At 44.2% G+C, this 12,857-nt stretch overlaps 2 protein-coding genes across 3 annotated transcripts in view; both read right to left on the reverse strand.

The window, feature by feature from the left end:
- LOC109479395 (aurora kinase C-like) overlaps positions 1 to 7,604 on the reverse strand; it is an 11,260-nt gene extending 3,656 nt beyond the window's left edge. The window contains exons 1-7 of one of the 2 annotated variants that reach the window (XM_019781356.1): positions 7,474 to 7,604; positions 5,429 to 5,534; positions 4,890 to 4,946; positions 4,308 to 4,444; positions 3,816 to 3,933; positions 2,941 to 3,020; positions 2,392 to 2,530 (exon numbers count right to left, since the gene is read on the reverse strand). In XM_019781356.1, coding sequence (XP_019636915.1) covers positions 2,392 to 2,530; positions 2,941 to 3,020; positions 3,816 to 3,933; positions 4,308 to 4,444; positions 4,890 to 4,946; positions 5,429 to 5,431 — 534 coding nt within the window. In that variant the 5' untranslated portion in view covers positions 5,432 to 5,534; positions 7,474 to 7,604. The remainder of the gene's footprint in view (positions 1 to 2,391; positions 2,531 to 2,940; positions 3,021 to 3,815; positions 3,934 to 4,307; positions 4,445 to 4,889; positions 4,947 to 5,428; positions 5,535 to 7,473) is intronic. The other variant, XM_019781355.1, reaches the window with a different exon arrangement.
- Positions 7,605 to 9,418: 1,814 nt separating this feature from the next.
- LOC109479354 (protein FAM210B-like) lies at positions 9,419 to 12,853 on the reverse strand (the record flags this gene model as incomplete). Its single annotated transcript, XM_019781305.1, has 3 exons — positions 9,419 to 11,168; positions 12,137 to 12,422; positions 12,793 to 12,853. Coding segments are annotated over 3 exons (546 nt in total), but the record flags the coding sequence as incomplete, so codon positions are not given.
- Positions 12,854 to 12,857: the final 4 nt, after the last annotated feature.

The raw sequence follows: 12,857 nt of genomic DNA on the forward strand, positions 1-12,857 counted from the left end.
GGGGTATCTGAGTTAGCAGTGTGGGGGGAGAGGTCAGAGTTAGCTGTAGAGGTAGGGTAGGGGAGTTATAATTAGCTGGTAGGAGGCCTAACTAAAGACCATAAATATCTTCCTGACATCACAAATGGATTATAACATGGGATGTCTGCCTGGCACTGGAAACAATGCCTCTGTAAAAATGAAAGCGTCCCCAACGGGGAAACGCCCACCGGACGCCGTCCCTGCCCGTCCTTAGCGGGAAACGGCGTCCTGACCGTCCCAACACAGTTGGCAGCGTCCACAAACTTCCCCCGGACGGCCGTCCCAGAAATTAGTGACGGCACCCCGTCGCTCCCAGCCCGTCCTGAACCGTCCGGCATGGAAACGGGCGTTTATTAATTAATTGACAACAGCAGCGGCCGGCACTTACGTGCTTCACGATGTTTCCCAGGGGGGTTTAGGTTTCTAACGCACATGCGCCAAGTTTGAAGGCGCTAGATTTAACGGTTACCGGGCTGGCTGGGGAACACGTCTGCTGCTCAGTCGACCTCAGTTTTTTCCATTTTGTTGGATTGTATGCAATTTTGGAGAATGGATTTCAGTCATACAAGCAGCTATATCTATCGTCGACGCTGCACACAAGTTTTGGCATCTCCAGCGACTGACTAAAATGTCAAACGAGGTGTTCCAAGAATGTAATTTGTAAACAGCGGCCGCCAGAATTTTGGGTGTACCGAAGCAATCTGTCTCGGCGATTCTTTTTCGAGGATACTCGGTAAGTGGACAAGAATTTCTCGTTGTCAAATGTTACAAGGGAACTGTGTAAGACAGTGTTACAATTGCCACAACAGAACATTAGTTAATTCCAGGGGCTGCTGAGAAGTTTGCGGTTATATTTTGTTCGTCCTCCCCGAGACTGCCCTCCCCACATAAATTTTGTCACATGCACCGCCGGGCTGATAAAGGAAATTCAATGTTTTAACGCCGAAAAATAAAAAGACGCACACGAACGATTTGTAGAATAATTGTGTACAATACCTGCTGTTTTAATAAAGAACGATGATGCCGTAAAAATGTACACGTCATACACAAAAAGAGACTCGAAGTCCCGCACACAAGTTCGGCCCGGGAAAGTCCTGACGTCACGGCTGCCATCTACAAACGCAACCGTCAATGTTGTTTTCATACAAAATCTTCCAAGACGCACAAAAACTACGTAGAATATAATTATATATTATACGAATTTTAATGAGGAAAGACGATTATGTTAAAATGTCCACTTAGGCAATGTTTGCACTTGTAATTTTCTTACACCCTCGCCCTTTATGTTTGTGTGCGCTCACAATGGTGGATTACTGTTGTCGCATGTTCGCCGCTGTTTACAGCCGCTGTTCAACATTTTGTTACTCTATATTCTTGAAGAAAATCTTTTTCGTTTGATCATGGTATTTTGTATTTACTTCACTTGTATTTACTCGTTACGGCAACTGTTACAATGTGGGCGGCCGTTACTTGTTGATTCGATGCCAATCTGCAATTGTTTTCAATATTACTATATCGGCACCTTCTGTCACGGGACGCCGTCGGAAACGCCGTCCCAACCCCGTCGGAGCGGCAAGATCAAAATGTCCACAATGACTGAGCACCCCCCAGAGACCCGTCCGGCCGTCGGATACGCCGTTTGGACCCCACCTGTGCCGTCCCAAGCGTCGCCCGGCCGCCCAGGAGCCCGTCCGGGAGCCCGTCCGGCAGCGCGTCCAGCAGCCCGCCCGGTAGCCCGTCGGAAACGGCGCCCAAACGCCTCAAGAAACGCCCGGACGCCGTCGAAAACGGACATTTCTGACGGCGTCCCAGGCGTTTGAGGCGTCCTGGCCCGTTTCTGGCCTTTGTCCAGGCGTCCGTAGTCCCCGTTTACCGCCAGGGACGGGCAGCCGTCCCAAACAAACGGCCACCACAAACGGGCGTTTAAACGGGCGTTTCTCCGTCGGGGACGCTTTCATTTTTACAGAGGATGACAGCAGGCGACGAGGAGTGATTTGTACATGAACTGCCTTCAGAAGTTTGTAGTGACGTATCTGTATTTATATCATACCCGGGCCGCGATGACCGTCCGGAACCCGTTATCGAACGCTTCCATGGCTTTCATAAAACGATTCTAACGCGTTTCGCCCTACCCGCTTGTGTCTCTTTCGAAAATTTGAATACAGAATCCGGACGTTGGAATTTATGTTGTTGCATTTTAGGGTTTAGTGGCACCAGCCTGTATAACCGCCCTTCAGCGCAACACACCAGCTGTACTTTGGCTGTTTGGGTAGGGAAGTTAGCTGTAGGGTATAGAAGTTTGAAGTGACGTACCGTGGCTGTAGGGGAGGGGGGTTAGTTGTTGGGTAGGAGAAGTTTGTATTGACGTACCGTTGCAGATCTTCTCTCGTCGAAGCGGACTTGCTTCTGCAGCTCCTTGTAGAGTTCCCCCCGCGGCGCGTACTCCAGGATCAGGTAAACCCGCGTGTCGTCGTAGAAATAACCGTACAGACGCAGGATGTGGGGATGTCTGGGGGGAAACATTTCAGCACACAACTTTGTAAAACACTACTGAGGGGAAACATAATGTCAGCACACAACTTTGTAAAACACTACTGAGGGAAAAAACCTTGTAAAACAATACTGAGAGAAAACATAATGTCAGCACACAACTTTGTAACACTCCTGAGGGGAAACACACAACTATGTAAAATTACTCCAAGGATCGTTGGGTTGGCAGAGACATATCCACTTACCATGCATCCATGGACAAGAGTGAGAGACCCTCACCCTGAGGTGGGTTAGGTTAGTAAAGCTAAAAGTGAAAGTTTCTCACCTGAGGTGGGTTAGTAAAAATGAGTTTCTCACCTGAGGTGGGTTAGGTTAGTGAAAGTTTCTCACCTGAGGTGGGTTAGGTTAGTAAAAGTGAACGTTTCTCACCTGAGGTGGGACTGGATCTCGATCTCGCGCCGCAGCTGATGCTCCACACCAGCCTTCATCAGCTGAGACTTAAACAGCACCTGCAGGTGGGAAGCAGATGTCGGGGTTTGATCACATCACAAAACTCAGGACTTCAGCAAAAGTTTTGCTAAGGGTTAGGCCACATCGACTTCATTTTATGGATGACATCCTCTAAAGACCCCCAAATTAGTGCACGTGGGCGAATAAAATAAAATTCCGGCCAAAAATAAAAATGCTACTAAACCGTAACAAGCCGGCACATGCTGGCTTTATGCGGAATTTATAAATCGGCACTGTACGTGTGTAACTCGCCTTCGGTAGCCTGGGTACCATTCTCCAGAGTTACCATAGGCTTAGTATTATCGCTAACTACCATGGACTACCCAGCACTAGAGCCATGTCAGAGCCTCGGAGGACGTGATCTTTTTTTTAAACAGGCGAAAATCAGTGCGCGCGCGGATGTCATCCATAAAATTAAGTCGGTGTGGCCTTAGTCACGTTAGTCGTGTTTGCCTGCCATGTTGCATGGTTGGTTTAAAGCTGACTAGGCTAGCTGTTCAAGTAAGGCTAACGCAAATATGAGGGTGAATTTGGGCTTCCTGTTTTACTCGTGCTTTACTTTGAGACGCAAGTAAAAAAACTACCAACGGAAACAAAAAAATTACCAACAGAAACAAGCATTACCATCAACACTACAATAGTAACTAGTATAGTAAAAGGTTGAACTTTATTCCAACACACAATTGTACAGTTCTGCGTAATTGTGTGTTGGAATAAAGTTCAACCTTTTAGTACTTTTACTATGATTACTACCAACACAGATGAACTTTCATGATAATAGTAACTAGTCTTACCTTCAACGCTACGATAAACTTGGAGTTTTTCTCTCTTGCCAAATAAACATTCCCAAATTTCCCCTTCCCTAGCGGCCGGCCGATGTCAAAGTCTTCCAACTTCCAGCTTTTCATTTTCCTGAAAATAATCATAAAAAAAAAACATCTTCACTTTGTACACAAACATACACATACACACAGAAGTCAGATTAACCGTTAATGTTACTGTAGCTTACCGTTACAAGTGCAGCCAATGTGAAATAGCAGATGTATTCTGCATATTCTGAAATGTTTTTTTCTGGCCCTACCCAATTTGCATTTTAACCGTCTGGTGGCTTTGATTGCAGGCTGACAGTACAAGACACAAGGAGAAAGAAAACTACATACTGTGAGGTCATATGATTGCAAGCATGGCAACTTGAAGTAAATCAGACAAAGGGTCCTAGTTTGTTCTAACTGGGTGTTTGGCTGTACCTGTCCCCGTACCCCCCCATCCCAGCCCCCACCCCGTACCTGTCCCCGGCGGTGCCCGCCAAGCCTGCAGGCTGCTGCGTTGCTGCAGGTTTCTGTCCTGTGCTGCTGTTGGACGGCTGGGCCTTCAGCACACGCTGTGCTCCCTGCGACGCCTCGGACTTCGATTTCACCAGGATCTAAACAGGACATAAAAGATCAGCCTTTATATAACAGAGAAGACAGAACAGCACGACACATTACACAACTCAGCTTTTACAACTGACACCTCAGCCCTCGCACAACACAATACAGTACAAAACATTACACTTCAATGAAACTATTCACAAGTTTTAAACAGAACATTACATCTCATATTTTACACAACACAACACAATACAGCATTACATCATCATCATCTGGCGGCTGCGTTACAATATAGCATTACACCTCAGCTTTACACAACTTGGTATGATTTCTGCTATTAAATAACAACACAGCAACACTTATTTAGCTTTTACACAATACAAGTGTTACACCCCAGCTTATAGTACAAATTTACACAGCACCTTATACCCAGGTTTTCAGAACACAGTGCACCTTACAGTAACACCCCGAGTTTTGCGTATCTGGTTAAAAACTGACCCGAACATTTGGAGCGTCCTTGTTCTCCTTCTCCAGTAGTGCCATCGGATTCTTAATCTGGAACAGAAACAGAGAATTTCACATCAATTCAAAGAAACTCCGGGCTACACAAGATTCCCAAATAAACAATCACATTATTAGCAGTGGCTTCCAAGTCGTGGGGCACTCCATTCAGCTGATTAAACTTTTGCCAGGCTGATACTGGCTCCCATGTAACTGACAGGCAGCACGCCCAATATTTTGGTGTCTCTGGCTTCCCAATGCACTCACCAGCCGGGCCAGGGGATGAAACCCTGAACAAATGCCCAGATTAACCCCACCAGAGCCTCAGAGTGCATAACTCTATAGAAATCCTTGGCAATCTGCGGCCATATTGAATTTTACCGCGTCCGGAATGAACCACAAAACAGGCCTGAACTAAATTTTAAGACAGTTTTTCTCAACGCATCAACGTTCAAGGTGTGTGCCATGTAAGAAAAAATGATGTAAATTTTACAGGGGACTGGAGATGAGTGGTGCTGCTCTGAGGAAAAACTCACCATCTTGGCTGGCTGACTGGAACACACAGAACCTCCAAAATTGCACTGGACTCCTGACGGAAGACTTCAGATGATGGCAGCTGCAGAGTAGAGCAGGTTCTGCAAACTTGGGGATATATGGGAAAGATGACATGTAAGTTATAACAACTTAATACAAGGTTTCTTTGTTGATAAAGGTTAAATATCCAGGCATTGAGATAAAAAAAAGATACACAAGCACATGTAACATGACTAACAAGAAATGTTAGTCAGAATATCACATTTACCAGTACTATTTCCTTTGGGGAAGGCCCACGATAAACCACATGATTAAGCCAGGGTTTCAGGCCTCCCCGGCATTTTTATGATATTGTTCATTTTCTATTTTTCATCATACAAACAAAACAACTGGATCAATCAATCAATCAATCAATCAAATGGTTTATTTGTAAAAACAAAACCTTGTAGCCATCAGCTAAATTGTGTCTTGCTGTACAATTTTGATTTTTGACATGTCTGGCATAACACACTAAAATTACTAGTTACTCAATAAAATCCATATCATTATACATTGACATACTTAAAAACAACAGATACAATTTTAACATTAAAACTAACAATTACAAACATATATTAAGTACTTACACAAAAATATACAAAATAACTGAGACTAGAGGACAGACTAACCACCCTAGAAATATGATACACATTATTTGGAGGAATTGTTCAATATGCGAACCAGGTATGGTACTGGAGAGTTCTTATATCTGTTGGTTCTGTACTTAGTAGTTTTTAGCTTTTCAGAGTTCCTTGTGTGTCTTCCTGAGAGTTCACCCACCTTAGGAGGTAGGAGATCAGGGTTCAGTTTTGTAGCAAATTTAAGACATAGGTCCTCTCTTCTGTCCTTCAATGACTTGAGTCCTGTCAACTGCAGGGCTGCGTCGTAGGAGCTGTATTGTCCTTTAAGGATTGTGCGCAGAGCTCTCTTCTGAACATGCTCCAATCTTGTGATCTGTTTGCACGTGAGTCCAGGATTCCATACAGGAACACAGTATTCAACCACAGGTCTGACAAATGACGTATAGACCAGAAGTAAGTCCTGCACTGATACATGGAAGTTTCCCAATCGCCTTAACAGAAAAAGACGGCTGTTTGCTTTTGAAAGCATCCCTGATACATTAGCTTCCCATTTCAGATCAGACTGTAGTAATACCCCCAACAGGCGTGCGACAGCCACAATCTCCAGGTTTAAGGTCTCCAAGGATAACTTTTGAAATTATCTATCCAGTTGCTTTCTTTTGTTATTACTCTAACAGTTACTCTACAAGCTTCATCTATAATAGTTCAGAAGATGCTCATAAATTTCTACTACACAGGCCAGCTCCTCTGCTCCAGGGCCTTCATGCCCCAAAGAAAATTCACCAGACTCGCCTTGAGTAAGACCCTGAGTGACTGAGCCTGGCACGCCGGCTAACTCGGGGTAGGGACATCGGGTGCTACGACTATGACTAGTATGAGAGAGGGGAGAGAGTGAGTCTGGCATTCAGGCTTGGCGAGGACCTTGGCGGCTGTTGGCGTCATACACTCAGTCTCACTATCCAGTAAATTTGATTGATCTTCAAAAAAGGACTAAAAAGCCATACGCGTATATGACAAGAACTAAGCCAATCATTTACACCATTATGTGGGAGCGAAACGATTTTTAATCAAAATATATATGACCTCTGTGCAACGGCAAAAAACATGGCCGACGGGTTTTATGCAAAGTTGTATCAGTAATATGTAGTAGTTTCCTCATGTTATCTGACTAGTACGGAACAGAAATTACGCACAGTAGAAGTAGTAAACTATACATCTTTTAGGCTCGATGGGTGGTTCAAATTATGTTAGACTGAACGCCCTAGATTACATAGGAAAAGGCGCACAAATTATTTTCGTTCTCGGCGAGGGTCTTCAGCATATCACACCAAAATTTTAGGCAAAAGGTTACGGGAAAGGGAGAATTATCCAGAGCCGTAGAGACCAGAACGAACACAAATATAAAATCTAAGCCACTCAACACTTACCTGTGGTCAAAATACTTCCACTTCAGCGATAACGTCGATATTCTTTCCACGAAAACAGCAGCTCACAGTTCTGTAGTCCTTCTCCTTTGGTTATGTGGCTATCCAATATGGCGCCTACTGGGTTTAAATTTGAAAACTAGTACCTTAGCGCTGATTGGTCAATAATACGTAATTACTTACATGGTATTGGTCCCATTTGTTTTCAGCGCCGAGCTATGATTGGTTGATTTTGGAACATACCAAATTGGCAGCGGGGGATTTGTAAATTTTTTATATCATAATTTTGAAAGTGAAACGAAATGTGCTGACATACAATGATACAAATACATGTATTACGAATATTTCTTATGAACGTATGGAATTACAGAACAAAATATCTGCTGTGCCAAAGCTTTAAAATGCGTTTTTCTCCTACGCTTTATTTGATTCCCCGCAATATGTAATGGCAAATGCCACAGAACAAATACACCTGTCGCTAGAGGTCGCTGCTGAGCCGTCTTCCTTGTGTATGGCTGCAGTTTAGCCTGGGTACCAGACCCACAGTAGCCTCTACAGGCACCGCGGATTGCAGGAAAATAGTAGAAATTGGCTGAAATAAAGGAATGATATACCAGAGGAGGTATCCGGCCAGTGGGTGGCGAATTGGATCTTCTCTGGCTGGCTACCTCCCCTGGTATATTATTCCTTTATTTCGGCCTATTTCTACTATTCTTCCAGCGATCCGCAGTGCCCGGCCTAGACGCTAGACCCACAGCACCCTAGGCTCAAAGTTATCCAGTGTGCAAGATAACATGGGCCTAGTGTGCTGTTGGTCTGGCATGCAGGTTAGAATAGTCTCCACCAGGGGCCAATGGGTTGGTGGAAAAACTAGTGCTATAATTAAGGGTTAATGTCCCGCCCCGAGGTGAATATGGTGTGATAAAGCTTTGTCAGTTGCTATAACCCGAATAAAGGCACCGAATGAGCGCAGCGAATGAGGTGGCTTTATGAGGTGGTTATATGGAATGTAGGGGAGGAATGTGGAATGTAGCCTTCTGATTGGTCAACGTCACCTGCCTATATGATAATTAAGGGTTAATGACCCGCCCCGAGGTGAATATGGTGTGATAAAGCCTTGTCAGTTTCTATAACCACAGAATAAAGCCACCAAGTGAGCGCAGCGAACGAGGTGTCTTTATGAGGTGGTTATAGCAACTGACAACTTGAAGGCTTTATCACACCATATTCACCGAGAAAGGGCGGGACATTAACGCTATTATCATATAGCTTACACGATAGCCTATCCAAACTGATGCAGTAAGTGACACAATGCACATGCTGAATAGAACATAGAACATAGTTACACCTGAGGTCACTGGGTAGAGTTCACATTAACTGGGTCACAGGCAGGGAACAGGTGTTCATTGGAACACAACTTAAGTTATTTTGGGATTTTTTAGAACTAGAGCCCTGTTCTATTGGGTCACCTGAGGTCATATGCGGGTGATTATTTGGGTTGTTTAATGTATGGATTGGGATGAATAAATACCCGATTTTGACTCTATTTGTGACATTACGGCGTCATAAGGAACGTGGAATGGAGCCTTCTGATTGGTCAACGTCACCTGGCTATATGATAATATCATATATGCCAGAGGAGATAGCGGATCCAACAATTGATTTGTTATTATGTTTATAACTTTAGATTTAACTGGTGCAAATTTTTTTCATACATGTATTATTATTAACGTATGTATTTAATTGTCTTACGTTATGAATTAATTAGTTAACTAGTTAGTCCGCTTTGCTAACTTCATTATCTTGTGTATCTAACTTGATTTATTTTCGTATTACTTTTGTTTCATACATGTTGTCAAAAGTAATTTAGGAACAAATAATAATGAGAGAGAGAGTGAAGGGCATTGTCATAAGGTTTTACATGTACCAGAAGTCTGGGAAAGATTAATTCTTTTAGATTCCTTTTATTGCTTTTCATGGATCAACTTAAAGTTACATGATATTGTGCAGACTGTATTACATGCACATGTATGTTTGGCAATAAACATATTGTACATACCCCCCTCCTCATTCATGATTCAGCTATGCTTATGAGTATGAACAAGGAATATTCAATTTTCCCCTTCTTTCATTAGAGACATGAAAATACAGATCTAGAATTTCTGTTCTACAAACAAAACGCCCTGAAACCCTGCAACATCAAGGTCGGGCAGATGACCTTTGACACATGGCTGATGCAATCCCAACACAAGAAAGACTTTGAAAGGTCCTGTTGTTTACACATCAACCCAGGATGTTTACATAAAGGACAAGGTCCACATGACTGGGTAAAAATTACAAACAGCTTCTGGAAGCTTCTATATTCTCACTGCCATGACTGAGCACAACATTGCTGGCCCAGCCGGCCTCTCATACTTCTGATCATTGGCATACAGGAGTTCTGGGGCATGCCTAGCCTCTACCAGGCTTCAGGAGGCGGCTGGAAAGAGTAGAAATTGGCCAAATAGAGAGATAGCATGCCGGGGAGTTGGCCTGCTGGAGAGTACAGTTGTGCGGCAAACTTTTCTCCCTCAGCAGACCAAGTCCCGGCATGCTATCTCTCTATATGGCCAATTTCTGCTCTTTCCAACCGCCTTCCGAAGCCTGGTACAGGCTAGAGCATGCCTTCTAACACAAAGGAATAGTAACTGTTGAAACAACTTAACACAAGAACATAAACAGATTGGCATATTGAAGTTTGGTCCTTTCTAATTACAGAGGCTTTCTTCGCTTCCTATGTGAACAGAACAAATAAGAAAACCTCTTAAAGAACTTTTTTTTTTAACGGTGTCACTCAATGCAAGGCCAATTATTTTTGGCCACTTCTAGGCATAGAGCTAGAGGTACTTAAGTGAGTATAATGTAGTTATGTCAGGAGATGGCGGTGAAGCTTTGTGGATTGTGACCAAAGTTTGACATTCACACTTCTCTTTTCCTTGACAAAGCAATATGACTGCTTTACCTTTTCCCTTTCACTTCTTTTCATTACGAATGAGAAATGTTTTATTACTACTCTTTCTCAGAATGGAAATGATACACATCTTTATAATACTTAACAGAAAACATACAGCAACAGAGATTCACATCTGCCCATCCTATACAACAGGTTTTTTTCTAGGAAAATTTAGCGTGAGGGAGCAGATCGCAAGCATGGCAAGAGAGTTAGTGAGCGAGGGGGTGTTTTTTTTTATGATAGTAACACAGTTTGTAATGCTAGAATGCATTGTTGTATCATTTTTACATCTTTACTGGAAAAAGATTATTTTGAGAAAGACTATATGTTGTGTATGTAGCCACTTAGGGTTCAAATTATCCGAAAATTGATATGAGGGAGCAGCTCCCTTATTCCCCTGTTTAGAAAAAACCCTGCTACACAATATGGGTAATTTCAATTTGCTGCCATTGCTTATTGCTTACATACCGGATAGTTATTAATTATGTACATCTATGATACAGGCCCTCATCTGAGCATGCCCACGTTGCGCAGGTAGCGCACAACAAAAGGCACGCAGGTGAGAGTGATTCCGATGCGGACAGGTGCGAAGACTTTGTGCACGGCGTACGCGATGACAAACGTGCTCGCTCCCGTCGCCACACCTGACTCAGCGATCGCCTTCCCGACGCCAAGCTTGTGCAGCAAGGCCACCATGTCTAGTCCACTGCAGAAACACACACAAAACAGCAGTCAGTGTTGTACAAAAATGGTTGGAACATTTACTGTTTCTAGTACCATCCAGATCGATAGAAAACATAAATATTAGAATGAAAGATTACTTGTGTTAGTAGTTAGCAGTCAAATACATATCAGTTTGTTTACCTTGGTGAAGAAAGGAAATATTCCATGTGTTAATTGTGAATACTTATTACATTACTAAAGAAAAATTCTTATTAATACAGACAACCTCAACATGCAGAATGCTTTGTCCACAGACACACCTACACACAGATTCACCCAGACTTAGCCTGGTTACCAAACCTATTATACCTCCCGAGTCCTACATCCTATTTGCGGAGAGGATGTAGGACTCGGGAGCTATAATATAGGTTTGGTAACCAGGCTAACCAGACTAACCCTCAGTCAAACATCAGGGTTGCTACAGGGCAGAAGTGTGAAGGCACTGACTACAGGAACATCGGGGCTGTTAGCAGGTAGGGTGAGAGGAGGGTGACAGTTCACAGTTCACCGGAGTAGCTTCAACTTCAACAATGGCCCCTCAGGAAAGGTTCCGACCCCAGGGGTGTTATCAGGAATAGTGCTGCCAGGCAAGTGGAGGTGCAGAGAAGTGTGACAGCAAAATGAAGGGAAGAAATGAAGGAGTGAAGAAAGAGTAAGAAGTTTGGTCACCTGGACACGGCGAGGTGATGTGTGTGGGTTACTACAGGCAGATAGAGGTGAGAGAATAAGGGAAGAAATGAAGGAGCGAAGGAAGTTTGGTCACCTGGATACAGCGAGGTGATGTGTGTGGGTTACTACAGGCAGATAGAGGTGAGAGAATAAGGGAAGAAATGAAGGAGCGAAGGAAGTTTGGTCACCTGGACACAGCGAGGTGATGTGTGTGGGTTACTACAGGCAGATAGAGGTGAGAGAATAAGGGAAGAAATGAAGGAGCGAAGGAAGTTTGGTCACCTGGACACAGCGAGGTAGAAGCCGCCCAGTGACAGCAGCGAGATGCCGACATGAAACACGACGACCGTCGCTCCGTAGTCCCGGACCGCTCGTTTCAACCGCTCCCGCTGGCTGGGGGGCTTCCCGGTCTGGTCAGCAGGGGCTGCTGCGGAGAGGTGCCTGCGAATGTGGGGTTTCCCTGCCTGACTATCAGGGGCAGACGTACAAAGGCAGCGAGGAAAGCTGAAGCTGTGTGAGGATGTGTGGAACCTGCGACTCTGGGGGCTGAACACTCCACTCAACACACCTGCGTTACAAACACACAACAAACACACCTGTATCACTCACATGCAACAAACACAGCTGCATCACAAACATGCTTCTGTGTGTGTTATTAAGGCTATTGTACAGGTGTGTGTTACGATGCATACAGGTGTGTGTACAGTCAGGTTTGTGTACAGATGTGTGTACAGGTAAGTGTACAGGTGTGAACAGGTGTGTACAGGTGTGTGTACAGGTGTGTGTACAGGTGCCTTACCAGCTGTCCTGCAGGTGTAGCTCTGCTGTACATCTTGTGCAGTTGTATTATTGTAAACAGGTGTGTGTACAGGTAAGTGTACAGGTGTGAACAGGTGAGTGTACAGGTGTGTGTACAGATGTGTGTACAGGTGCCTTACCAGCTGTCCTGCAGCTGTAGCTTTGCTGTACCCCCTGACAGCTGCTGTTGCTGACAGGAGTGAAC

This window comes from Branchiostoma belcheri, unplaced genomic scaffold, assembly GCF_001625305.1.
Source record: "Branchiostoma belcheri isolate BF01 breed outbred unplaced genomic scaffold, Haploidv18h27 scaffold48, whole genome shotgun sequence".
In the NCBI taxonomy this organism is placed as follows: domain Eukaryota; kingdom Metazoa; phylum Chordata; class Leptocardii; order Amphioxiformes; family Branchiostomatidae; genus Branchiostoma; species Branchiostoma belcheri.